At 34.1% G+C, this 27,851-nt stretch overlaps 4 protein-coding genes across 4 annotated transcripts; 2 read left to right on the forward strand and 2 right to left on the reverse strand.

Annotated features, from left to right (window-relative positions):
• The first annotated feature begins 70 nt into the window (after nt 1-70).
• LOC130644382 (protein O-GlcNAcase-like) lies at nt 71-14,366 on the forward strand. Its single transcript, XM_057449967.1, has 15 exons — nt 71-237; nt 3,532-3,583; nt 4,027-4,124; nt 7,856-7,986; nt 8,252-8,423; nt 8,504-8,602; nt 9,219-9,788; nt 10,067-10,248; nt 10,464-10,638; nt 10,894-10,982; nt 11,916-12,005; nt 12,212-12,291; nt 12,374-12,512; nt 13,103-13,261; nt 14,016-14,366. Exons 1-15 carry the CDS (start codon nt 210-212, stop codon nt 14,193-14,195), a joined length of 2,244 nt encoding a protein of 747 aa, XP_057305950.1. The 5' UTR covers nt 71-209; the 3' UTR covers nt 14,196-14,366.
• A 1,498-nt stretch (nt 14,367-15,864) lies between these two features.
• Nucleotides 15,865-19,166, reverse strand: LOC130644381 (metabotropic glutamate receptor 8-like). The gene has a single exon (XM_057449965.1). The coding sequence runs from the start codon at nt 18,626-18,628 to the stop codon at nt 16,031-16,033; it is 2,598 nt and encodes an 865-aa protein (XP_057305948.1). The 5' UTR covers nt 18,629-19,166; the 3' UTR covers nt 15,865-16,030.
• A 6,220-nt stretch (nt 19,167-25,386) lies between these two features.
• On the reverse strand, nt 25,387-26,109 carry LOC130645922 (uncharacterized). Its single transcript, XM_057452048.1, has 4 exons — nt 26,093-26,109; nt 25,777-25,973; nt 25,463-25,648; nt 25,387-25,403 (listed from the first exon to the last, which is right to left on the reverse strand). Exons 1-4 carry the CDS (start codon nt 26,107-26,109, stop codon nt 25,387-25,389), a joined length of 417 nt encoding a protein of 138 aa, XP_057308031.1.
• LOC130644384 (uncharacterized) lies at nt 25,533-26,983 on the forward strand. The gene is made up of 2 exons (XM_057449971.1): nt 25,533-25,917; nt 26,220-26,983. Exon 2 carries the CDS (start codon nt 26,244-26,246, stop codon nt 26,892-26,894), a length of 651 nt encoding a protein of 216 aa, XP_057305954.1. The 5' UTR covers nt 25,533-25,917; nt 26,220-26,243; the 3' UTR covers nt 26,895-26,983.
• The last annotated feature ends 868 nt before the right edge of the window (nt 26,984-27,851 follow it).

Here is a 27,851-nt window from a genome sequence, read left to right on the forward strand (position 1 = left end):
AAATTGATTAATTAAAAAAACAAATGGCCATTCGAATTTCTCAATATCGTCATAGACTCCTCCTAATAAAAAAGTGATCTACAAAAAATTATCGCTATTGTGTGGAGGCCAGCATGACTGTTTGTTATTGTTTTGGAAGACTAGTAATTTAAATATGGTGGATTTTTGAAGCGTGATTTTATTTTCTAAAATAACTATAGCCAAATTAAATGGACTATTTATGTGGCGTTGTTGAAGGTATTATTTGAGAAGTGTTATTATTTCTAGACAAGACTATAGCCAGATAGATATAAAGTAAAGCCATCCATGTTTGACAACAAACAGTTAATGTTATTTAGCTTCAGCTAAACAAAGCTAAACAAGATTTTTCATAAAATTCATCATCCTTTTGTGACAAATTTTAAATAAATAACTTTGCCGAAAAAGTTTATTCACTTTGTTCTTCCTTCAAAAGATGGATTAAAACCTGTAACAAATTTTTTTATCCAAGACAATAAGTGTGTGTTTTTCAGAAAAAAATATTTATCTTATCAATACTTTGCTATAGTTAAAATCGCCTTAAAGGTATAAAAATGAGCACCCTAGCCTGTTCACAATATTGATTCGCAGAATATGACTTGGTGGAGGAGTGTGTTTAAAAAATATGTGACACTAATCAATAAGGCCCGTGGAAAAATCCACTGAGCCAGGATAAAAATGAAAAAGAAGCGTTACAGGCCTTTTCATGAGTCGCGAGCAATTGCTCGCGCCTGCGTAGTGCTCACATAAATGCTTGTTACCAGAGCATTCTATTGCTCACGTAAATATTAACATTTGAGATAATTGTAAACGTTTTTCTTAAGAATTGATTGGTCTTTTAAGTGACATTCCTGCACGAACGCTCGACCTGAAACTGAAAAGATATTTGGTGTGATTATTTTCCACCCATTGTGCAAAAGTTCATTGGCCATTTTGAAAAACTCGTGCGATACAGGTATTAAGGTTAATCTTTGTTGTGCATTCATTTTTTAGTAGGAAAGTGGGGAACGTTTTAAATTGTGAACCCCAAACACGATGATCGAGCGTCTACTGGTATAGCGACTCTCTCAATCTTAACTTCCTTTTCTACATGTCCGAAATAGTATGCATGACTATACTGTCGTTTTCATAAATTTATTGTTTATTTTTCAGCAAATAGGAAAAAATATGTTTCGTTTTCAAATTAAAAAAATCTTTATCTGCACGGTTCAAATAAAACTTCCAAATTCATTCAAAAAGTTCAGGTACACGTCAGGTACATAAAATTTATACAGAAAAAAAAATTATACCGCATGTGGGTTTCGTTTTTAAAATTGTTTGAATAACAGTTGCGGCATAAAGAAAATAATCCATGAAATTTGGACTGCTATGGTTTCCAATTGTTTCGTCAAATGAAGAAATTATCTACAATTAAACCCATGATAAATTGTCTGTTCCGCCTCAAAGTGCAGTTTTGCAGACTTGCGTCATCCGTGCTCCGTCGGCTTTCACCTCCGCATTAGTTAAGAACCGCATGGCTGGATTTCTTGTGTACTAAGACTTGGTTACCAAAAGACGAATGGGCCAGGCAAAAGAGATTTATGTCTATGTAGTTCTTTTAACTAAGTCAGGAGTCGGTGAATTAGCTAGGATGGTCAGGTTGGCTATGAATAGGCTTGCTCGTGGATTTCAAGGACCAGGACTATTCAATAATTCTGAGATCTAAAAGTGTCCGACCAAGACGGAAATCTATCGGACGTTTTAACCGACGAAAGTTCTAAACGAGCCACGGACATGTCCGACCAAACTGGAAATGTGGCAGGCATTTTAATCACACACCTGAAACGATTTAGGTGTGTGCCAAGGCGCACGCTTCTCCTGAAAAAGATGGCCTGAGAGACTAAATGTAAAGTTTTTTTAGCGAAAAATATGGCGAGCAAAATTGCTCGTGTGGACACTCTGACGTGAGCAATTAATTGCTCGGGAGGTTATTTGCTCATGGCAAGGCCTGCGTTATTTGAATTTTAATGACGTCAACAACCCATCCACAAAAAAAATAATTCAGAAGCTTGTTTTACGTTGCGTCTATTGTGTAGAGGTTAAAGCGTTGATCAAGAAAATGTATAGAATCATGTACTTTTGATAAATGGTTGCAGAGATGTTAGGGTTTAAAGGTTTTTTCATGACGTTATCAACCCGTCCATTCCGAAACGGATTCGGGGATCCAGGTTTGTGAAACTTACCCAAATTGGTCCCAAGTGGTCCCTAGTTACCCATGCAGTGAAAAATTATTGACATCACCACCTCGTTTCCAAGTTATTCTCACACAAATTTTTTTTTTCAGAAATGTGTATGCCTGTTGCCTTCATTGTATAGATCTTGAAATGCTGATCAAGAAAATGTATAGGATCGTGTACTTTTGACAAACGGATGCAGAGATGTTAGGGTTAAAAAGTTCTTTGATGACTTTATTAACCTGTCCATTCCGAAACGGATTCGGTGACCCAGGTTTGGAAAACTTACCCAAATTGGTCACAGGTAGTCCCTAGTTACCCACACAGGAGATGACGTCAGTTATTCCCACCTGTTTCCAAGTTATTTACCCTTAAATTAAAAAGTGAAATGCAAAGGCTTCACTAATCATAATATACATTCCTTTGACGTCAATATTGCTCTAACGTCAAAGTTTGGTAATTTACAAAACAAATCTATAGGTGATGTTTTATAGACTTTATCCACTTCGCAAAAGTCACAGACAGAACTGGCGTATTATTATATAGATACAGACTTTTAAAATTTCATTTTTCAGTCTTTTACATAAAAGTGCATAAACAAGACTTACTTATATAGCTAGAGGTTAAAAAGTTTGTTAACAAGTCTTTTTAAATATTTTACTATGAAATAACTTTCAAAATACAACATCATATACCAAGTAGCTGGCAGTTGAAAATGTATACATCTTTTATTGCAGTCAATGAGTCTTTGAATTAATAAAATTAAAAAGTATTTATAAATTTTTCTAGCAAATTCAGTGAACTAATTAGATTAGTTTAGTAATTCTATTGTCGCACAAGCCAAGTGACACCACATTAAGCATGTTATAATAAAACGTTTGTTTGGCATACTCCCCTACAACACTTAAAAGTTCATTTCTATCTCTAGTATAAGTATGGATTTTTTGTACAAAAAGAATGTTATATTGTTAAAAATGAAACAAATGTTAAGTTGATTTAGATAAAATTGTTTTGTCATGGAAAGTAAACTTAAATATTTTTTGACAGGAAACATTGACACAATGGTGTGAGCTTTGCAAATTGAATTTTAAACGTGTGTAAGAGTGAAAATAACTGTCACATGCCAAATGTGAGAAGTGATCGTATAAAATGGATTTATGTTCAATTCTGAAAAATTACTATCCAATGTGTAGATGTAATTTTGTAAAAAAATAAATGAAGGTAATTGCAAAAAAGTCAAAACAATTGCTTTATTAGAAACAGACTTTATAACCATAATTTTAATGTTTTTTCTCTTTAGGTTTTTATGGAACACCATGGAGATGTTCAGAAAGAAAAGAACTGTTTGTCAGGTAAGCTTTTACCTCTTGCAATATATTATTGTATCCTCTGGATTTCACGAGATGTGTGTGATGAGCCACACATGCAGAAAAGTTATCAAGGCATGCAACTAATCTTACTATGCTCAAAGTGCTTTTTCTTAAGATAAAATGAAGACACAAATACAACGAAGGAAAATGAATTATTTTTCTGTAGAGTGTAGTTAGGTTGCCTTCCTTATACTGTAATGTACACAGATGCTATATAAAAAAATAAAAAAACAAAAAATCAAGTTTGGAAATCAACTTGAAATGAAAACTCAACTATAGTAATGAAACACAGTTGAGTTTCTAAAAAAATAGAACTAGCACACTTAACTTATTTTTATAAAAGTGTGTAGTTACTAATCATAAGAAATTGGAATTATGTCAAGCTGATAAAGAATTTGTATATATTTGATTTAACTTTTTTAAAGGTTGCAGTTGTTAGGCTTAAATACATACATGTACGCTCCCAAAGATGATGCCAAACATAGAAGGTTGTGGCGAGAAAAGTACACTAAAGCTGAAATAGGTAAATTTTAACATTGTGAAAGGCCTATGTGTCAAGCCCTTTAGATAATCCATTCACTCTGTCACATATAGGTATATAATTTTTTTTAACCCCTAGAAAATAACTTACATGAGAATAATACTTTTATTAATTATTAATTAACCCTCTTTTGGTCAGTGCATATACTGTTTATTTTTTAAAAAAACTACCTATTTACAAAAACTACACTTTTGAAATGACTGAAAAATTTAAAAAAAGATGATGAAGAACATAGCTGAATGTTTATCAGCATATATATTAATATTTAATAAAAATAATTTTTGTGTCATTAAGAAACCAAAATGTATTTAACACACTGATCCAATAGGGATTGTTGAGACTGTCTGTCCCGCATACGTGATCTGTATATATACATGCATATAGCAAAGTAGGCATGTCTCACATCTCCCTAATACAATAATACAAATAAATAACAAAATAAATGCTTAACCAATCTCTGGAATGCAATAGAACGTTTCAAATACAAATTGTTGATAACTATAAAAGTCAAATAAAGTTTCTTATAAATCTAATAGTTTGGGCTTCTTTGATAGTCGACCAGATTTTATTATGTAAACACTACTCTTCTCTTTTTCTTGTATGTTTTTGCTTGTCTCGTCTCACTACTTGTTAACTCGTTGCTTTTGTCTGTGTCGTATGAAATTGTACCTGAACTGTCACTGTCATTTTCGTGTTCAGGCAACAACCTAGGGACCTTTAATCAGGGCGCACAGGAGGCTGAGATTGTATACAACTTTCTATGGCTAATTTGGGTTTTGGCGTGTTATGTGTCTGTTTTCCATTTGGATGTATTAAAAGATAAATGTATGGAATAAATGTATGGAATAATCTGACCTCTTAATGTCCATTCTTTCATCTCGTTGTGCTGTACTGCTATTCATTGACCTGGTACAAAACGGTTAGTTGGCTTTAATGCTATGGTAGCATTTCGATCGTAGTAGCTTTTTTGAATGACTCGGTTTTTAATCAATTCACAGTGATGAGCTGTTTTGGCATTTTATGTACAGAACTTTGTTGGCAACATAAGTAAGTTATCATCTATCTCTCAGTAGGTGACCATATATAACCTCTGCTGGAGAAAGTCCAGTGGCAGTTGGTATATTTCGCAAAATTAGTAAGCCTTTGAGCACATCTTTAGTTTTTTTTATGAGCATCTTAACTTTTTTAACAGTTGCTTCCGCCAAGCCATTCGACTTGGGATAATATGGGCTACTGATTTTGTGCAAAAATTGCCATTTCTTTGAAAACATTTGAAATTTTAATGACTTATACTGAGGCACATTGTCACTTATCATTTCTTGTGGGATACTATGCTGGGAAAATGCATCTTTGCAAGCTGCAATAACTTTTTCTAAGGTAGCAGTTTGAAGCAGATATACCTCCGGCCACAGTGAAAAATAATCAACAACAATAAGGTAATCCTTTTTTCCATAGTGGAAAAAGTCAGTTAACTTTTGCTGTGGCCGTGTTGGTAACTCATGTGGTTTTAATGATTCTTTTTTCTTAGATGGCAGGTAGGTTAGACAGGTCTCACATCGATGTATCAAATTTGAATTGCTTCCACTTTTGAATGTAATGGTGTAATACCTTCTGTTGTGATGCAGTGTCCCAAAAATTTTACTTCTGTTTGGTAGAAAGAACATTTCTCTATGTTGAGGGTAACATTATTTTCTGCTAGTTTTGTTAATGTTTCTGACAAATTTTTATTGTATTTAGTGTCATCTTTTCCAAAAACCAGGAAATCATCCATGCTTTTTACGACCCCAGGTTATCCCTGTATAATGTTGTCGAGTTTTTTTGTGAACATTTATGGCAAAGAATTTACTCCAAAGGGACCTCGTGTTGGACAATATCTGCCGAAAGGTGTGGTGAATGTACACAACTGTTGAGATTCTTTGTTCAATGGCATCTGCCAATATCCTGAATTGGCATCGAGTTTTGTTATGATTTTACAGTTGTTACCAAGTTGTGCTAGTGTTTCGTCAACACTTGGTAGTTTATAACACTCTCTTTTTGTTCCTTTGTTTAACTGTGTGAGATCTATGCAAACACGTAATTTGACATTTGGTTTTTAAACTGTGACTATGGGATGGCACTAATCTGTTGGTTAGTCTACGGCTCTAATAACCCCCATTTGTTCCATTCTAATTAATTTTGCTTTCAGGGGTGCAAGCAACCGTATGGGGACTCGCCTAGGCGCGCCTAAATGGTATGGAATTGTTGATTACTTTAATTCAATATGAATAGGTTTTCCCTTTATTTTACCCAGTCCAATAAAAAGGTCAGGAAATATTTTCATTATCTTTTTTTGGTGGTATATAATTATCGATGCACATAAAAGTTAGCTGGGATTTCAACTTTCACAATATTGAGAGCTTCTTAAGCTGTCTTTGTAGTGTCTTGTAATTGTTTTTTGTGAATTTCAAACTTTTTGAGGTGGTTTTTGCCAATTACTGTAACTTTTGCGCCTGTGTCTTCTTTAAAGTTAATTTCGCCATGCTTTGCCAAAACTTTAATTTCGTACATATTTCCACCTATTCCCGCCTGAACCCTATTAAGCTACGCTGCATTCTCTGCCCCCACGCGTCCTAAAAATAGCGCCCCAAGGTGTCCCTGTTCATTCACACCCTGGTGTAAAATTTCGTCCACTTTTCGACAAACTACGCTTTTTGCAAAATGGTTGTGTAAACCGCACTCTCTACATTTCTGTCCCCATGCAGTACATGACTCTCACCCGAAAGATGTTTTCGTAAACAAAATTTGCACATAATCATTTTAGGATTCTTGCCTCTGCCGATCTGTTTATCATTTTTATATTTATTGCTGATGTAACAAACCTCTGTATTGTTCTTTAGCGCAGACATACCATCAGTAGCTTTTTCAGCCGATTTGCATATTTCCACTGCAGTCTCCAGTGTCAGTTTCTTTTCTGCCAATAACTTTTCTCTGGTTTGGTCGCTACTAAGTCCCCCGGCAACTCTCACGCTGTAAACTTTAGTAACATAATGCTGTTTGGCATAAATTACAGTTTTGTACTAATAATTTGATCTCTGTGAAAAAGTCATCGAAACCTTCTACCTCTTCCTGCCTTTTTTGGAAAAACTTATGTCTCTCTAACCTTTCAATAACAATACTCCTCCATTTTCTGTAAAATTATTACTGGATTCTTCTTTTTATCTGCATTAAAACTTAAGGACTCGTAAATATTTCTTGTCTCTGTTGAGAATGTATATCTCAACATAGCTGCCTGATATTCCTCGTCTTTGTCTGCAAGACTTGTTATAAGAACATAATCACTCTATTTCTCTTTCCAACTATGAAAAGCTGCAAATCTGTCCACTGAAGACAGATTTTCATTTGTCTCTCATTTTTAAAATCGCTATCTGATTCCTTAAATAATGAAAAATATCAGATTCTTCTTTTCAGCTTTTAAAACTTCTTCTTAAATTACTGCTCACAGCGCCATGTTATATTTGAGACTGTTAGTCCCCAATACCTGACCTGTTTATATACATTCATATAGCAAAGTAGACATGTCTCACAGGGATCAAAAAGCCAAACATTTGTTTTACACCTTTTTTGTGATATAAGTTAGATCATTATGAGGTGGCATGATGTGTAGAAAAAAAGGCTTAGGTTTGTGTTGTCACTTATGACCAAACACTTCTAAATTTTTTTTTATATATAATCAGACACACTTAAAGAATTGATTGCTGCTGCTCAATTAAATCACATAGATTTTGTTTATTCAATATCACCTGGATTGGATATCATATTTTCCAGTCCAGAAGATGTGAAACTATTGCACGAAAAGCTAAAACAGGTATGATTCTTCATTAAGTTAACCTAGATCATTATTAGAAGACAAGTTGGTGGCCCGTGGATAAATCCACAGGTTCGCCCATTCATTTTTACTGCATTTTGTATGTCTTGCTACTTGAGGTATCATCTTGCACAGAGACAAACAGAATATGGTTATTATTATAGATAAGGTCATTAATATACCAAACTCATGGTAGCATGTAAAACAGACGTAAAGTAAAAGATGGTAACGATGACCAGTTTAAAAATATTTTTGACCTTTTTAGGTGTATGGTATTGGTTGTCATTCATTTGCTATCCTCTTTGATGATATTGATCCTGAGTTGTGTCTCACTGATAAGTTAGAATTCGCTTCATCTGGTGATGCACAAGTTTACATTACAAACAAGTTGTACGAATGGTTTGACAACCTGAAAACTGTTTTATTTTGTCCAACAGGTGTGGTACAAAGTATAAATAATTATAAGCAAGAACTCACAAATGGATTTAATAATGTATAAATTTTGTTCTGTTTTCAGAATATTGTACAACTCGAGCTAAACCAAGTATCGAATTGTCAAAATACCTTGAAACATTGGGTTCTAAAATGCACTCAGGTGTGCATATATTATGGACAGGTAAAAGTTGTTGTATTTTTGGTTTATTGGTTTTTTGTTGAAACTTGTTGTCTTTTTAAAATATACTGTGACACTTTTCAATGGGAATGTTTTACAAGTTAAATTATTAGCAATAGTACCGTTTGGAAATTACTTAAGATTTTACTTATGTTTTTCGTGCAAACTATCGCCATGGAGATTTATCGAAAATGTATAAAAGAGAATTTTTGTAATCTTGTTTAACAATGTACCCATTTACTGTAAAACAAAGATAAATTACTGTAAAACAAAGATAAAACAAAGAGCATATTCAATATTTTCTTTGCTTCTGAAAAAACTTCAGAACAAGCAATGGTATAAACCTACTGCAAAATTATTTTATTAACAAAAACCTGGAAATATATATCCATAAAAATATACTCAGATTTTCTCATTTAATTATCCTACATTCGTCCTACTATAATTATTTATTTTGTCTATTGTGCAAAAGTGTTTTGGTTCTTATGGTATTTTGGAGCGGTCATAGACTCTCTATGCTATTGCCAAGACACTTTCCAAATTGATGTTGTGGTTGTTGTTTTTTGAATCCTTTACTTAAAATATTCTGCTAACTGAAATAACGTTGTTTTATGTTTAGGTCCCAAAGTTATTTCAGAAACAATATCCAGCAAGTCACTGGATGAACTTATGAATGTATTAAAACGAAAACCAGTCATTTGGGACAATATACATGCAAATGATTATGACCACAGACGCGTATTTCTTGGTCCATATAAAGGTCGACAAATGGAAATCTATAACAAAACTTCAGGAATATTAACCAATCCGAACTGTGAATATGAGTGTAATTATGTAGCCATCCATTCTTTAGGTAGTTGGCTCAAAAATGCCAAAGAGTTGCGTTCGTTGAATAAGGACTTACTAGAATTAAAAGAAGGCAATTTTGCGAAATCAGAGGAAAATATATTGGAGTATGACTCAAAGAAGGCAATGTTTGATGCAGTGTTGAGTTGGATGGACATGTTTAAACTCTCAAAAGATTCTTTTCAAGGATCACCATATGACAATAACAAACTTACGTTTAATGCTAATATGAACTCTTTAATTAATGAAATAAAAAAAGACGAACAAATTGAAAGGATAGAAGATGATGCACGCACAAAATCAGATGTTACAGTTGTGAACGGATGTGATACCGAATCAGGGGGTATGTTAGTAAGTTCTGTTTTTGTGCCACCTCACTACCTTCCTGTGTGGCGGTCCTTTTTTATGAGCACCTAAGTGTAAATTTGAAAAATACATTTAACATATTTTTTTATTGCCTTCTTGTAAAAGAAAGACTCTAGCTGAAATACAGTTTGCTAGTGTTAAAAGTGATTCATTTTTTCGATCGTATGTGAGCATTAGCAAAAAAGAACTTTAAATAATTATGTATCCTCACAGTAAATTTTTAGCGAGTTGATTCGAGTAACTTTTTTATCTTAGAAATTTCCTCACCACATAAAAAGGCAAAGTCTTCCATAATCACAGTTGATGACGTTTCATTGTTATGTGATCTTTTTCATCTACCCTACGAACATGGCGAGAAGGGGCAGAAAATTATCACGGAGTTTAAATGGTTGAAAGAAAATGCGATTGATTACAAAAACCCACCGCCTCAAAATGTGGTATGCAACCGGTTCACAGAGCCGTTTTCGTTAGCACAGGAAATAGTTAACATCAGTAGACTTGTGAATATTTACAAGTTGAAAAGTGAAACCTTCTTGACCATAGCGACTGACTAAAGTTAATTTTTTTACAATCTAGGTCCTTTTTTTCTTTATCCATGAATACAGAGTTTTCGTTTTGTGAGATCAGCAGCAGAGTATTTTCTTTATTTTAGATTGATATGTGGACAAAACAATGTGCTGAATTTCAAGATTTATGTAACAACGTTGAGATTTTGTTCGATCGTATGCAAGATATCTCCAACAAAAGATTACTGCAACAGCTGTATCCATACATTTATGACGTAAAAGAGGTCGTACATTTGCTGTCATCATTCGCCAAATGGCTTGGTAAGTTGTCAAGTTGAACTAATGAAAGAACTACAGAAGAGTTTCGAACCAAGTGTATCTACCCACGAGACCAATCTCACACATGACTACTTTTGTCAAATTTGTTCCAAACTGAACATAAGTTCGAATGTGTTTTTCTTTCCTTTACTAATTTCTTTAACAATACAGTCATGTGGCAAATAACCATTTAATACTTTATATTGCTGAAACTCGTTAGAGGTCTTTCAAGATTTTTGTATTCTTTTTTTTTTTCAGGGTCAGAGAAACGTCAGAAAGGGGAAAGTTTTATTTCAAAAGACCCAGAAGCTTGGATGTTTAGAGGAGGCATTGCAGCAGAAATGGAGGTAGGACATGTGTTGCAATAGCTAGATAATTAACTAATAGCCATTGTTAACATATCTAGTGTGAAATCCTTTTGAAAGCAATGTAATCTTAAGTTATGGTGGTGCTACGTGAAAAGATAATACTGAAAACAGTAAATTAAGGGCCCTGTGTGTTTATTAAAAATAGCATCTCGATTGTGGCAGTTACTTTCGAGATGAACTTACCAAAGAAATCATTTTCTCAATTCAATTTTATTAACATTAAAAGTCATATTAATTAACATATCTTTTTTACTACTGAGTCCTGATTTATAACGGCGTGGCGCGTGGCCTTGTGGTTATAGAGTTTGTTTCGTAAATACAAGGTCTGCGGTTTAGTCCACAGCGCGGGCATGTTTCCCATGCCATGTGAGGGAAATTGGGTAGGCAATGCCGATGTATAGTTTTTATATACATTCAGAACACAGGACCCACATTGATAACAGTGTTTCCAACACTGAAGTGGCTATATCCTGTATAAATATTCGGAATACTATTAATAATAAAATGACGTCTCACGAACACAAGAATCGGATAACTTGCTCTCTGTACAGCATTCGCTTTTAAATCACGATGTCTCTGGTTAAAATCAGCGCGTAAGTAAGAAACTGGGAAATTGCGGTAGGTGTGGTGCAAACAAAAAGAAAATAGATTCCCTCGCTGTTTAGTCGATACCACAATTACTCATTTGCTTATAAATTCAAGCTAGAATCATTTAGGTTAAAATCTAAATAAAAAAGAAATTAGTATCCGTCCTTGTAAATTCAAATCTCTCTGTGTATGCTGTGGATTTCTTGTTGATAACGCGAAACAGCAGTGGGTATATGTGTGGGACAGGAGGCTGGTCTGATTAGTTATTCAAAAGAAATATCCGTACGCGTTCTCAAATCACTAAAAGTTGTTTTCTTGTTTTAGAGTTTGCTTCCTTCGAAGGAGAATGTGAGTGACAACAGTGGTAAAAATCTAAAAGTGCAAACAATTCGCCCGTATCTTCCACAAGACAAGGTTATTTATTTATTTATTTATTTATTTTAAATACTATTTCTTTTTTAAACCTCCCTTCTAACTGCATGCGACGGTGTGTTTTCTAAGAAAATCAATTAATGGTTTAACATGGTGCAGATGCGACCTAGATAAATCAAAAAATGAACGTGGTAATTTATCTACTCATTTTTGTGTGCATTCTGAAAGAGATGTGTTTTATTTTTTAGCAATGCCTTTACAAGTTCTGTCGAGAGTTATTGGAAAACCCAGATGAATTTAAAGACTCCCCTGATCTGCCTGGAGATAGGTATGTTTAACAACATGAAATGTCAAAAAGTCATGACGTCTCAAAACTGATCCATAGGTATTTATGTAATTTTTTCTTTCAGTTTGTTGGGTGCTTATTTGGAATTTTCACCCTCTTATGTGTTTGTGGTGGAGAAGAATGATGATATTTGCGGATTCGTCGCCGCTCATAGCAACGCCAAGATTTTTCACGAACAAATCAAAGAAAAGTTTATACCTTTAGTGAGTTTGACCACGCACTTATGTCATCCTTTATACTGTAGCTACAAATCTGTTGTGTCGTTTTGTTTTTTGGTTACTCAGGTTTAAAACTTTTCACTCAGATTTTGCGAAGAAAAAAAACGCAAACTTTTAGGGGTTTGCTTTCGCGAAAAAAACTTTCGCGTTTAACTTAAAGAGTGAATTGCGAGTGGGATAATCTTTCGCGATGTTCGTTTTTGTACAATTTTTTTCATTACATATTTTGAATTTTTAACAAATAAAACAGAGATTTGTTTACATCAAACATAGATTTTTTAAAATCAGGTTGCTTGCTTGTTTGTTCGTTTACTTTTTAACATAGTCTTGGAATTTTCGCCTAGGATCCTTAAAATATGCGGATCGTCATTGTTAGTATAAGCGAGTATGTTAATATTGCTACAAAATTATTTTTGGTACCGAAAATATGATTAATTTGTTTGAATGTTATACTTTAAGATAAAATGAAGTAGGGTAGATCTACTTTAAGTTTACATCCTGTTTTAAGAAGTTTTATGCAACTAGGTTTTTACTGGAATAGTTTGTATGAATGATTTTAATTGTTTTCGCCTTAGATGCAATCAAAGTATAAACAGCCAGCCAGCACAGCTCATTGTTTAACATCTGCGGAGGAGCTTATTAATAGATTTTATCATCACGAGATGAATGTACCAGACGAAGTGTTGGATACTTACGCAGCAGTTTTGACGACGAGAATACAAGAATCAACTGAAGTAAAACAAAATATTTACTTCTTTTTATTATGATGTTCGATGTATGATTTTGAAGTCGTTGTCAGAGAAAAGTGTATTTTCTTTTTAACACTACATTAAGAAGCAAAATCTTCGGCGGAAAAACTTTCGGACACTATTTTTTTATTTTAGCGGAAAAAATTTCGTACAAGTCTTTTGAGCGAATTTTAACCAAATTTCAAAAATAATGATTACGGGCAATGACACAAAAAGAAGGCTAGAAGCATTTATAGTGTACATATATTTAATCAAGATCTAAAAAAGAGTCTTCAGGATCCAACTCTAAAGATAGAGCGTCAGAAATGCAGGCTTCGTCGAAACCATTGCAAATTATGGCTGTATTATTCCGTAAATGGTAGTGTAATAGCCCAATTAGCGTGGATGGGTTTCAAAATTGACAACTTGAGCGATATATCGATAAAATTAGACGATAAAATTAAAAAAATAAAATTTCGGACAGAAAAGCATTGGCAGGCACAAATTTCAGACGGAAAAATTTCCGGACAAAAAAAATCCGAAAGTTTTTCCGTCCATAAATGTTCGTTCCTTTGTCTACGTGTTTAAACATTTCATAAAGAATGATTTGATAGCTATGTTAGACATTTGCACCTATATTACTTTTGGAGTTCTTCGTTGTTCACAATAAGTACTGAAAAATGCCAATTATTTTATGCCTCAAGACCTACCATACGTGAACAGGTTATCATAGTAAAAAAGAGTTTGTTTTTCTTTCTAGGTTTCGCTAACAGCCGATCGCTTATTGAAATGCATCTTCTCGCTCCTTAAAACCAACGTATACTGTGAACTAACACCTGCGATGAAAGAAAGTTATAAAGAATTTTTAAAGCAGGCTGGTTTCTTTGAAATCTTACTAACCACACCGTGTGTTGGAGTATACTATGGTCACACAATCTAAATAATATGCTGAAGCAGTCAGCCTTATAATAAATATTGTACCATAAAGAATGAGTTTTTGTAAAAGTTTGTATTTCATGTAAGATATAACCCAGGGTTGTCATCAAACCTGAAAAATAGAAAATAGCCTAACGAAATACTCGCAGACGTTTAAAATGTTTGTTTTTTTCCATGTTGTTTTTTTTTTGTTCTTTTTCTGCCTGAAATCTCAGCGTATTACTTGGTTCATATATTCGTTATTTCCCAACGTATTATTACTAATAAAAAAAAGTTCATCGCAAGAAAAAAAATTTTGAAAGTAAAATTTGATTTTCTTAAAAGTATTTTACCAACCAGGTCGTGGCAGATGTATGCCACGAAAATAAAAATATCCTCCATGAAGCCCTGCGCTGCATGTTATACATAGATGAATTAAACCTGAAAAAGTATTATTGCATCTAGGTAGAGCCATTATCATTTTTTTTATATCAAAGCTTTGGTGGTTTTTATAATTTCCAAGAAAAGAACAAGCTAGGTACTTGTACTTCTACGTTCTTTGTCTTTCTTTACTATGCTTTTCTGCGTGCGCATACGAATTACATAATGTTATGACATGTGCGCGCAGTATTTTTTTGAAACTGTGAGCCCGTGTATTAATCGCTTATAACCTTATATTTTTCTTGTAAAAAGCTTGAACAACAGCAGCTATAGGAATTTTAATTTCGCGGCGTCTTTAAATGTTTCTCCTTCAATTCTAAAAGTGTTGCGTGGGTCCGGATTTAGCTTGGTTAGTCAGTTTTAGGAGTGGTCATGAAACTAGTTACAGAAGAATTAATAACAGCATGTAAAAAACATTTTTACACACGGGACTTAGATAACAAAAAATCCAAATTTAGATATTACGCTCGTCTTCAGCCTTTTTTTTGTTCGTTTATGTTTAATTTTGCCAGAAACATCATATTTAGCACTGCACCAAAATTTGTTAAAACCAAGGTAATTTTAATTTTTTGGCGATTTTTGATCTGAATGGTATGGCAAAAAAATACCTTTTTTTTGTTCATCGTTCTAAATTTAATCACGAAGGAAGCATAACACTATCCACCGTATATCAAAAGGAAACAGTCATCGTGGAATGGAGTCATTTGACTGACACAGTCACAAAAGCTATCTTAATATGGCAGGATAAGGTTGTTTCAAAAATGTCTCTTTTATTTCATTCCGTCCCATAAAAGATTACGACAGACTTTTCATTTTTTACCATAAATATTGCTTCCTAAGAAAACTACAAAAAGCCGGTTTTATTTTTAAAATATTTGCCCAAACTCGACCCCCAGCACCCTTTACTTTAACGGAGATTCCGCTAGAGCTATCAGTAAGCGCAACACCGTGAAGAAGCAAATAGTCCCGGAGGCGAGTTATTGTCTTGATATTTCTCATTAACGCGAAGATAAAATATTCTTAAAATATTATAGCATGTAAATTCTCTCCAAACTCGTTCTTAGCGCTCCTTAGGTTTTTTTCATTGGGCCAATGAAAAAAAAAACTTTGACCGCGAGCAACTTCCGCTTAAAAAGTGCTTTTTAAGCGAAAGTTACTCGCTCGCACTTACGTGACAAAAAATAATTGTGGATTGTTTAATAGTTTGTCCAATAATGTGAATACGTCAACACGTTGAACATGATTATAAATAATAATGAAACAGCAAGATTTTTAAAAACAGTAAGTATTACAATGCAATACGAATAATAATTTTATCAATACATTCTTTCCCTCCTACGCTTGTACAGATGCTAAAGCTGCAGCGCTTAGTTTGATATCAAAGCGCCGTTTGCTTTATTATATGCCAAATAGCAACAACTATTCGTTTATCGTCGAAGATTCAGGAGATTCAATAAAGGATCGATTGTTGTAAACTCTTGGTGTGCCTACAGTCTTGTAATCTAAACCTTCTAATGTACTGTCGAATGTCATCGTGTGGCGACGTTCACTCTGCGTACTTTCAGTTTGAAACCAAATGACCCATACCTTGTATCCAAACATAACACTTAGAAGAAAGAAGTTCGTGGAGAAAATAAAAATAAATCTCACGAACGTCTTTGTAGTTGCGTCCTGTGCATACTGTGTGAGAAAAATAATTAAAACCATGTTTACACTAGATACAAACACAGCATACATGATAAAGCTCCCTTCGTTAAATATATCCGGTAATTTTCGCGCTCGGAAGGCTTGAAAGCCACATATTAAGGACAACAGTATTAAGTAAATCACTGTGGCTGACAAATGCATGTCAAAGTCACATGTGATTTCTTTGCGTTTATTTGCGAAATCAAAAATTTCTTTAACTACGATAGGTCGTTCTTGGTATAAAATAATCTGAATTAAAGAGAATGTTAAAGTTGCACATGCTACTATTCCAAATTCCATTGACGTTGTAACACGTGCGTGAGTTTTATTAATTCGAAATTTTGCGTTAAATATTCGTAGTAATAACTCCGCTTTGATGAGTATGATGGAGAATGTGATAACAAGTAGTAAACCATTTAAGTACAATTTTATTGCACATATTGCGTCTGTTATCTCCGCAAAGACAAGCAGAAGTGAGCAAAACAACAGTAACTGCATGACAATCTGGATGATGGAGAACCTTGTGTTTCCAGACCGTATGATAACTCTATTTCTGTATTTTAAAAATGTAAACAATACAAAACAACTTGAAATCATGCCGAATACTGATAGAGACAGCATAATCACTCCATTATTAGATGCTATTCTGTGGTTATAAAGTTCTAATTTTACGCATTTTTTGCCATTATCAGCCACACTGTTTTTCGGACAGGAAGTACAATTTCCATGGCCGTGACCAATTTTTACTAAGCCTTTTTGACATTTTACACAGTCCCAACAACATGGTTTGCTTTTGTCGTACAGCGTATAAAATCCCGGTTTGCATGTATCAGAACATTGTGATCTTGGTTTAACATGGGTTGCCCATACCACACGTTGTACATCGATTGTTAATCCTTTCTTCTGCGTCCATTCTGCTATTGGATGTAAAACAAAACTATTGTCTTTCCGTTGCATATTTTGTATTTTGTACACTGCTGTGGTGATATCTCCATTCTCATCAAAGGTCACCGTCTCTCCAAGCAATCCGGTAAAGGCTACTGGCTGGACATACTTTTCATTAAACAACTCTCGATTTGATAGAGAAGGTAAAGATGTGCAATTTTCGAATTCGCATTGATCTTTTATGAATTCTTCTAGCGCCACTATATATGCTACAATGGCGTTACGAGTGTTTCCTATTTTATCTCCTTTAAACTTCGATTTAAAATCTTTTAAAGTTACGTTTTCTGAATTCGTTGAATTAATTCCATGAATGTTAAAGAATATCTTCAGGTACGGATTTTCATCTGCTTCAGCGTAAGATAAGTTCCAAAAATAATTTTCAAACCCGTTGTCACTACCAGTGTATGGTGTAATGGCAAAAGCTCCGGTCAGAACATTTGGTTCGATCTCATCGCTCCATATTTTTCGACCGGTTACTCCTTCAGTCAAAATCCAAGTTTTTTTAAATAATTTTAAATTCGAAGCGTGATCAAAAAGCATTTTACTTGGGGTTGATAATGCAAACAAAACAATCACTTCGGCTGCCGTAGAACTATCCAGTAAGGTTTTAACAACCTTTTTAATTTCAACGTCGCTATACGGGACACCAAAGAATATTTGCACGCCAACACAGATGTTGTGTTTTTTAAAAAGCTCAAGAAGTTTATCTGTACCGTCTCGTCCGTAAGAATTATCAGAAGCTACGATAGATATATATGTCCAGTTAAAATGTAAAATTAGATCGATTATGACTTGCACTTGAAAGGTATCACTTGGTATAGTTCTCATGAAGTTAGGATAGTCAATTTTATCGCTAAGAGTTGGGCTTGTTGAACCATAGCTAATAATCTGCAACTTTTCATTAGACAAAAAGTTGCTAGTTTTTCTCGAAACTGATGATGACGCCGGTCCCACTATACCAAGATGGCGGCTTCCGTACGATTCTGATTGGCAGTAGCACGTACCTTCTTTATTTGAACGCATGTCAATTTCTGATGTTGTGTTTTTTTGCCAGAAATAAAACGAATCTCCGAGCAGCATATCTGTTATGATTTCAGTGGTAATATCTAGCTGCGCTTCCCCACACGTGTCGTAAAACACATAACCAATTTTATATGAGGAATTTTTGTTTGCTAAGTTTAACGTATATTTTATAACTTCAGAGTATTGTAATCCGTTTGAATTATATCTGGAAGGGGCTGTGTTGTACATCGGGAACAAACCTGTCACGTAATAATCAGACTTCCCACTCCTAATTCTGCTGACGTAGTTACATTTTTCTACTCCTTCAACTTCCACTAATAAAGTTAGCGATAAGAAGCAAAGTGAGATCACAAATCCAACCATTGCATCTCATTTCTGTAACCAAAATAACACTAAAAACAAAATAATTTTTGTTTTTGCACAGTTGTTCTTTCAAAATTCTTTTTATATACGACAAAAAAAGTATAAAGTAAATTGGCAGTGATCGTTAACGATTAAATTGTTTTGATCATTAATCCAATTTGATGATTTTAATTAACCTAGAAAATATTTAGTTTCTGGACGGTGATATGTGTCTTATGAAAATAACTGCAAGGATGGGGGAGAGAGGCTAGTGGTGGCAGTGTCAGAAAGGTCTCATAACCGGGAGGGAATTTTGTTTACATTTGTCTCTCTAATTATGAGACACGTGCAAAAAATCTGTCCGCTAATTAAAGGTGTCTGCATTTTAGAAAGTTGATATGTTGAAGCTTATTTTCGATAAATAGAGTACATCTTAAGTTGTTTTGAAGTGTTTAGGGGGTTGCCTGATTGTTCCAGGCAAAAAAAGATAACAAAAAAACAGAAAAGGAGTTAAATTGTATTGTTTCTAGATGTTTAGAATAGCAAAAAAATGAATATCCTAATATTGTTTCTTCGTTCATTATTTTTTCACAGAAACAATTCAAAGAGCAGATGCATGTTTTTTTCAGGTGCCTGCTTATTAGAAGGAAAAAAATTCTAAATATACAAATATCGCGTATAAAATATGTCCGTTAATTACTTGTCTGGTGTAACGAAATGCACACACGAAATACATGCATGTAGTAATACCGTTTGTAGACTAATTATTCTGTTTATATATTACGTACAGGTCTTATAGGTACGCAATAGTCCACAAGGATCCACAATAGAATTGGTAGACGTATCAAGAGAGTAATCCCATCTTGTGTGGTGAATAGAATTCGTAGAGAATATCCTGCACCCGATGGTATTTACGTGGGTTACAAAGATGAACAAGGAGATCCAGATGCTATTAGCGAGGTCAATTTGATCTGGGCTTTTAAAGATTATATATTTATGCTTTTTTTACGTTTATTTTTTCATACGCCTATTTTTATTGGATTACAAAATAGTTTCCTCTCGACGAGGTCGTTTCTATGATATAGGTGATAAAAGCAAACGTCGTTTTCTCAATAGTCGCCTTTCTTTCAATGTTTTATCACTATCAACAGCTCTAAAGTAAAGAGATGTTATAATGTCGCATGAAAGTGTAGTTTGTAAAGTTTTTTATAGGACCAGGGGGTAAATTCAAAAATCCGTACTATGTGTGGTTTAGCGTAGTTGCACTTGTCCGCTAGCATGTGCTGCATACTCATTACGTCAGTGTAAATTTTTGTTTTTTTTTAATGGCGGCGGTCGAAGCTCTGAGAGACTGAATAAATGGTCATAGCTATACTTAATTATGTGTACAAGTTTTAAAAAACTATTGCTGGATTGTTTTATAGTAATGTATTTCGAGTTGATATAGGCATATTTATTTTTCTTCTGGAGGTAACCTTAAAGGCGCTACGAAACGATTCAATAAGGTCAATCCCCGCAATTTCCGAAGAATGGCGTGTAATAAACGGACCGCTCAAAAGGTCAAGGTGCAAGTAATTATATACACTTTAGAACCATATATTTAGAACCGCCTAGACCACCTGTTTATCAATAGTTATTTCATTTTTTATGCTAAGAAAAAAAATCAGTATTCTTTTTAGCGGTAAAATAAGCCACGGTCTGCAAAATATATTAAATATCAGTAAATCCAAAGTTTGCTTTGACAGGGACAAGACGAGGAGCTGTGTTTCTATCCATATGCAAAATTCGAAGGATATAGCTAGCCCAAGCTAGTTTAAGGTTTGAAAGAAGTTTATTAATTAGTAAGTTTGAGTTCAAAGCAAGGTAAGTACTGGCAATCCAATATATGTAGGGAACTTATCTATCATTTTAAGTTATATTTGGTTGCTCAATATAATATTTAGGATGATTTAAGTTGTTGTTTTTGTCCTCAGTGATTATAAATTTTTCCATCTCCATTAGCTCAACAGTCGTGTAAGTCTCTAAATTTTAAAACTAACAGCCGTTTCGTAGCCCCTTTAACGAATAATGATAGCTTAATACAGTTCGTGGTTGAACCCTAGATGACAGGATATCTCCGTGGGGACTGACCTTTTTTGGAACATTGTACTACAGATAGTAATCCCACCTGTTCTAACTATTATTTTTAATTGTTCGGATCTTTTTATATTTGCGTGATTGGTCTTTAATATGTTAAGTACGAGTATAACGCTTCGTTGTATTAAAAAAAATAATTTACAAAAGATGTTCAACCAGCACTTTTGTTCATAGTAACGCAGGAATACAACTTTCTAAAGATGATAAATTATTCGTTAAAGTTACTAAATATGGTGACAGAAAAATATTGTAATAATTTAATTTACGTTCAAATACACTATGAGTTATTCAATAAATTATTTCTCATCTGTTAAGTTTCATACGTCATAGCTTCATTCATTTTCACTAAATTCATTTGAAAATATCATTTAGCCGAGATCACGGTAAACGGGCTGGCCCTGTAAACGGACTAGCTCGGCTTCCTTATAAACAGCTTTTTGTTGAAAGTTTGTCGAAAACCGAGCAACATTTGATCAAACGATGAATAATGAATGATATTAGATGAGCTTATTCACGCCGTTTGCACATGGAATGCAACAAGCTAAATTGAACAAATGTCCAATCATTCGTTTATTCTTATCCAAACAAATGTCGACTGACACGATGCTACCGATATTGCTCTCAGAGCTAATTGACTCTGATAATGAAAAGAATCATAAGGGCAAAGCACGTGATTGGATTAAGGCATGAGCTAGGTGCGTACCAAAACATAAATAAAGAACTTATGAATTTGCCTTTGATTCAGAACTCTGCTTCGTCTTCACTGCCCATTTTGTTTCTCAATGCGAAAAAAGTTCCTTTTGCGAAGTCTGTTGTAAATGTTTTGAAATTGAAAGATGAATTTTGTGATGATTCGAATTCGAAAAGACGTTCGAAACCTTATTAATGAATAATGAAAAAGGTGCACAAACGGATCTTAACAAGTAAAATTGTCTTGGATGAAAGTTTATCCGCAATCAAACTTCATCCAACACGTTTTTTTCTTCTTTTTACGTGTTTTGTACTTGCGCAAACTGGTCCAGCATTTTATCCTAAAATTTAGCATGAATATTGGATGAAATATTGGATCAGTTCTGTTCACAACATTTACAAAAAATGTCGTACCAATACACTTGGAGTAGTACCACTCAGTCCTAGTCTCAGTATTAGAAATGTCGGCGACAAAAATTTTTTTTCATAGATTACAGAAGCCAGGCATTTATACACGTTTTATATGAATATAAGCAAATCTGAGCGGGCAGGTTTGCCTTGACAATTTTGTCATTTTGTGTTTTACTGCAGAGGTTTTTCAAGTTTATAGAATATCATTTTACCTTTTGAAGTTAAAACATGCTTAACATATCGAATGACTGTCCTAATGATTTCTTGATTTGGTAAAGAAGTAACTCTTATTTTTAAAAGTTTGGTGCAAATTTCCTCTTATTATAAAGATAAATAAATATATAAACATACCTGTCGCAATCGATAGCAACTTACTGGACTGCAAAAATTTCTAACTATTTCGTTCCATCTAAGAGGAAACCACTTTAAATTTTGATTTCAATGTAACGAGGGTGGTATAAAATCTAACAACGATTCACAACTTTTAAAATGCGGTTAAAAAGAAATTAATTTAAATCAATAATATGAATTATATAAACAAACCTATTGGGTTCCTATAGCTACATACCAAACATGTAATAATTTATCAAGGAGGTTTTTTTTATCAATCCAGTAGTGAATAAACTCTTTTATATATACTATTTCACAACATAAAGAAATACAACGAAAATCAGAAAAGGTTACAAAACTTGCCAATTGGAGATACAGTGCCGCTAGTTAGTGATCAAGCGATATACTTTAAATCACGTTATAGCCTGCTATCACCACCTCGTTCCCATGGCAATTTTTCGCTTTTTTGATATCCCAGCGAGATTGCCAAAAAGGGAAAAATGGGCCTGGGGACGAGGTTGACTGCTAGCACATAACCACAATATGCTAGCAGGTTTATTTCAATTTCGTGAACCAATCAATCTAGGTCAAGTGTATATTTAATCACTCAGAACATCTAAAAGTGAAAAGAATCAGGGAAAAGAAATCTTTTTGATTATCGCCAGGATAATTATGTTACAGATTTTACCTCCCCCGTGTCTCTTTTTGTTTTGTTTTGTTTTGGTTGTTTTTTTTAATTTAATTAATAATGAAGTGATAACGTACACGCGAATCACAAAGGTATACAATTGAATTAAAAAATTGAATAAACATATACTAAGTTGGATGTTGCAGTCCTATGTTGCTTTTTGTTTGCTGATATCAGCAGCGAGAAAATCTTGAAATGTGAATAATTGTCGCGAAAAAGAAAATTTAAAAATGGCGGAAACAAAGGATGAAAACAAAAAATGTGCGAACACGGTAGTCTCGATGGCGACGGGTTTCTGCAAAGATTGACAGTTGTATCCAAAAATGTTTCCTTGCTTTTCTGCCTGGGTTAAATCTAATGATATATCAACTTTGAATAAAACATCAGATATACGATTTTCTGCGATTCGTCTGCTGTGTTTATCTAATTTTGTCAATTTTTCGTTTACATAAGTTGCACAGTTTAAAATCTTTTGAGCCAGTGGTTCTAAAGGAGAAACTGCTTTGAATGTGAGTGCATCTGCACATTTAGACAACAAGTCTAGCTTCTTTTTCCGATGGACTTTTTTTAAGTAAGTTTTTTTTAGTCTCCCCCTATTTCTCTGTTGCCTTCTCAGCTAAACATTTTCTTTTTAAAGTGTCTCTAGCACCGATAACTGGTATAAAAAAAAACAGTTTATCGTAATGGATCCGGTTGCTTTTGCATAACTCGTCCGTACTTTGACCGCCTTTTCTTTAGTCATCTTCCGTCCTAACCGTTCCTTTAAGCCGTTTATCTTCGTTTTTACGGAAGTATTCTTCGTTTTCAACTCTGTGGCAATCTTTCTGTACCCTATCTCCTTCATGTCTTGTCTTAGATAATCAGGATGGTATATGTCCCATAAACAGGGTTTAGATTCTAGCATATCAATCAGCAGGATCAACTCGTCGTCGTTCCATTTTTTGGTTGCTTTTCTTCTACTTTTGAGTTCATTTTTTCTTTCTTTCTTAAAGCTGCCATTCTGTCCTCCTCCTATGCCGACTGTTCAAGAAATTCTTACTACGGATTTTTGTTCCAGAAATGTTCCAGAAAAAAACATCCCATTGTCAAAAAAAATTTGTGTTGGATGTATGAAAAAATGTTCGATGAAATATTTAGAGTTCAAACTTTATCCAACAATATCCAAAACGATTTTTTTTCTTCTTTTTTTATTTTGTAGAAAAACTTAAAGCCTCTCAAATACATCCAACATGCGACATCTTCGATGTTGGATGAAATGTTGAATGTATTATTTGCCCCAACCTCTACGTAAGGTTTTTTTCACATGTACGTAAGTCAGTTACGTAACTCACTTAATTTTACTTGTTTTTTAGTGCTGCTATGTTTTTAACATGGCAGCACTCAACAAATATCTCGTTTTACATACTGTTTCTGTTGCGTTGAGATGAATACGTCACGATCTTCAAAAAAAGCAAGTGAAGCATATCTTGAAAAAAGATCATGGGTTGGATCTACAAATCTTGATAGAACTCGCAGTGTTGTCTTTGTCTTAACGTTTCTTTCTGCAACACAAAGCTCTTCCTCGTTATGCAAAGACAATTTTTTTATATCTTGCTTTCGTGTTAATTGAAGTTCTTAAATTGCAGACCTTTAAAAATAGAATCAGAGCACTCTTTTTCTTCTTTGTCATTTTTTGGCTTATGTGCAGTTTCCTACGAACAAAAGTTTTTGTTCGTAAGAAAATCTACCTAAGCACTTACTAAACTCCGTAGAGGTTGATGTACATCCTGATAAAAATGTCACAGTACGTAAATATTTTACGTAACGTAAGAGAATAAATGAACACCAGTCATTCCGTACGTACATGTGAATGCGGCAGTATGAGTAGTATCACAATTAGCCAGAAACCCGTTGCTGAAGCGCCTAGTTAAACCCGCGTTTCGGTCGCCGTATGTATTGTTGTATCGATAGTCAATCTGCAGATATAATGCGGATAATACATTCTGGTCAACCTATTATAAAACTAGCAACAATATTGACGATCATCATCTACCTGTAAGCAAATTGATCTGTCGAATAATTTTAGATATTCATTTGGAAAGCACTCTATTGTTTTGAATAACTTCAAAGGAGTATAAAGAAGGGAAAAACTTGTATTATAAATTTAATATCAAACATTCTGTGCTAATTCGTCGAAATATTCTATCTTAAAATGGATGATAAAACAGATACCTTAAGGGAACTTATTTTGGCGGGAACTAATTTTGGCGGACGAAGGAAATCTAAAAAAAATTTAATTTTGGCGGGAACTAATTTTGGCGGATCAACGAAATTTTTAATTTTGGCGGGAACTTATTTTGGCGGGTGGCGGTTTTTTTTAATTTTGGCGGGAACTTATTTTGGCGGGTCAGCGGATTTTTTAATTTTGGCGGGAACTAATTTTGGCGAGTGAAGGATTTTTTCAAATTTCAACGAAAATTTTCTTTGGTAAAGATGTAGAAATAAGCATTACAAAGCAAAGAATTTTAAAACAAATACTAAAAATCTACTCTTCTTCATCGTCTATGATAATGTCAAATGCATTCCGACTAAAGTCTATGTCATCCTCGTCACGCGTGTACTCCTCTTTTTTTCTTCCGCACCACCATGAATCGCAACATATTTTCCGATATCAAATCTTTCTTTTTCTGACCAACGGTTGTATGATTTTTTGCCACTGGATTTAACATTTTCAGTCGCGTCTGTAACAGCTTCGTAGTCTAACGAACCAAGGGATGATTCTTGCTGGAAGTCAGTTGGTTGTGGGCCTAAAATGAATAAAACGAACCACTATGTAATTGCGAATTTTGACCAAAAATTAAAAATTTTCAAACAAAGAAAGAAACTTCTTCGCAGGTAGGTATAACAAAAAAAAACATCAAAGAGAAATACTTACTTTGTTCCCTAGAACTGTTTGAAGGTGTTTCGTCTGAAGTTTTTTCCTTTTCAGCGGCCCTTTGTTGAGCTTCTTTCTCTTGTAATTTAGCTAACTTCCTGATGTAAGACATTTTGAAAGCCGGGAGATAAAAAAGGAAACGTAAGTTATCTGTATCCTGTATATTTACTCGAACATAAACATTCCATTCACTTGGCCTATATTTACACTAAAAATCGAACAAAAACATTCTTTTTTTCTTGGCTAAGGCCCGTTTAGACTACCCAATCGAACAAAAACATTCTTTTTTTCTTCGCTAAGGCCCGTTTAGACTAACCAATCGAACAAAAACATTCTATTTAATTGGGAAAGTTCGGTCTACACTGACAAATAGAACAAAAACGTTCTATTTTCATGCTAGGCAATTAAAAAATCGATCGATTGACATTTTTGTTTTTCATCAGAGCTAGAAAAGAAAAGACGTCCATATGGCTTACAACAAGACGTTCGAGTTTACAGCTGCTGTCAGAGGATTCCATTATTATAAAACTTATTGGAAACCTGAGGAAAATCAATCACTGGACTGCTTTCATGAGAACAACAATGTTTTCGATAGATTTGCAATCAAAGTTTGTGAATTCGGAAATGACAAACCAGTTGGCCATTTACCCAAAGAAATCTCAAGGGTTACAAAATTTCTTCTGGACAGAGGAGCGTCTATGAAATCCACGTTGACAAGTGTACACTATCGAAGATCACCTCTCGTTCAAGGAGGCTTGGAGATCCCCTGTAAAATAACTGTTACTTTACCAGGGACAGTAAACAATCTTTTGGTTCTTGCAAGATACCAACAACTTGTAGAAGCCTTGTATACAGAGCCGAAAGAGGAATTGATTCTTGGTTCGTTCTTACATATTGCAGTTATTTTAGATGTCGTGGTTCCAACCGAAGAGAGACCAAAGCGTAAAAAAAATACAGCCAAAAGCCAAAGCAAAGAGACGAAAAAGCAAAAAGATATTCGAAACTTTTTTGGAAACACCTCAGCTGCACCAGCCCCAAAAAGGCAAAAAGTTAACAACAAACCTAAAAAGTCGTCACCATCGTCAAGCAAGGACTTAGAAATCATAAATATTGATTAAAAATTATCTTGTATTAGAGGTTTATTATGACATAATATTTCTAGCGCAAAGGTATATTTCTAAAAGATATAAAAAATTGAAAAAAAGTTGATTTTTGTCGATTTTTTAAGGGGAACTTATTTTGGCGGATCAACGAAATTTTTAATTTTGGCGGGAACTAATTTTGGCGGGTGAGTAAAATATTTAATTTTGGCGGGAACTAATTTTGGCGGATTTTGCCCCAATCCGCCAAATCCGCCAAAATTAGTTCCCGCCAAAATAAGTTCCCTTAAGGTATTGATTTCCTGTGAAAACAGATAAAGGAATTATTTAGTCTCGCTTTGATGATATTCAACTCAGCTGCGCCTTGTCGAATATCACAAGCTCGACTGAATAATTTTCCATATTCGAATCTACCTCATCTAATAGCAGCTGCAAAATATTTTTTGCTAATTTCGAATGTTGAAAATTCGAATTTTGCATTGAAAGCTAGGCGCAAACTGATCCAACATTTCATCCAACATGCCCAATTTTACATATTGAATGAAATTTGATCACGATCAAACTTTTCATCCAGCATTTATTGCTCATCCAACACGATTTTACTTGTTGGATCCGTTTGCGCACTCTTTCATTCAACATTCGAATATGATTACGTAATTATTAGTTTTCGAGCGTCTTTTCAGATTCGCATCATCGCAAATTTATTTTTCACTTTCAAAACATTCACAACAGACTTTGAAAAACAAACATTTTTTTGCACGGAAAAACAAAATAGGAAGCGAAGACAAGCAAGCAGAATTCCAAGTCAAAAGCAACGCCGAAACATGTGTTTGAAACCAAAACTATTTTTGACCATTAGTTCTTTGATTATGCTTTGCTTTTTTGATGCTTTTCGTCATCAGAGTCAAATAGCTCTGAGAGCAATATCAGTAGCATCATGTCAAAATCATGTTTAAAATTGAAAATTGAAATCAA

This window comes from Hydractinia symbiolongicarpus, chromosome 5, assembly GCF_029227915.1.
Source record: "Hydractinia symbiolongicarpus strain clone_291-10 chromosome 5, HSymV2.1, whole genome shotgun sequence".
NCBI lineage: Eukaryota > Metazoa > Cnidaria > Hydrozoa > Anthoathecata > Hydractiniidae > Hydractinia > Hydractinia symbiolongicarpus.

Excerpts from the sequence above, each read along its gene's own strand:
- LOC130644382 (XM_057449967.1), top strand. The coding sequence starts at position 210 with ATGGACTATTTATGTGGCGTTGTTGAAG. Across the intron at positions 3,584-4,026 it reads AGAAAAGAACTGTTTGTCAG|GTTGCAGTTGTTAGGCTTAA; the intron begins GTAAGCTTTTAC and ends ACTTTTTTAAAG. Across the intron at positions 10,983-11,915 it reads GCATTGCAGCAGAAATGGAG|AGTTTGCTTCCTTCGAAGGA; the intron begins GTAGGACATGTG and ends TTCTTGTTTTAG.
- LOC130644381 (XM_057449965.1), bottom strand. The coding sequence starts at position 18,628 with ATGGTTGGATTTGTGATCTCACTTTGCTTCTTATCGCTAACTTTATTA.
- LOC130645922 (XM_057452048.1), bottom strand. Across the intron at positions 25,649-25,776 it reads AAACAGTTCTAGGGAACAAA|GCCCACAACCAACTGACTTC; the intron begins GTAAGTATTTCT and ends TATTCATTTTAG.
- LOC130644384 (XM_057449971.1), top strand. The coding sequence starts at position 26,244 with ATGGCTTACAACAAGACGTTCGAGTTTACAGCTGCTGTCAGAGGATTC.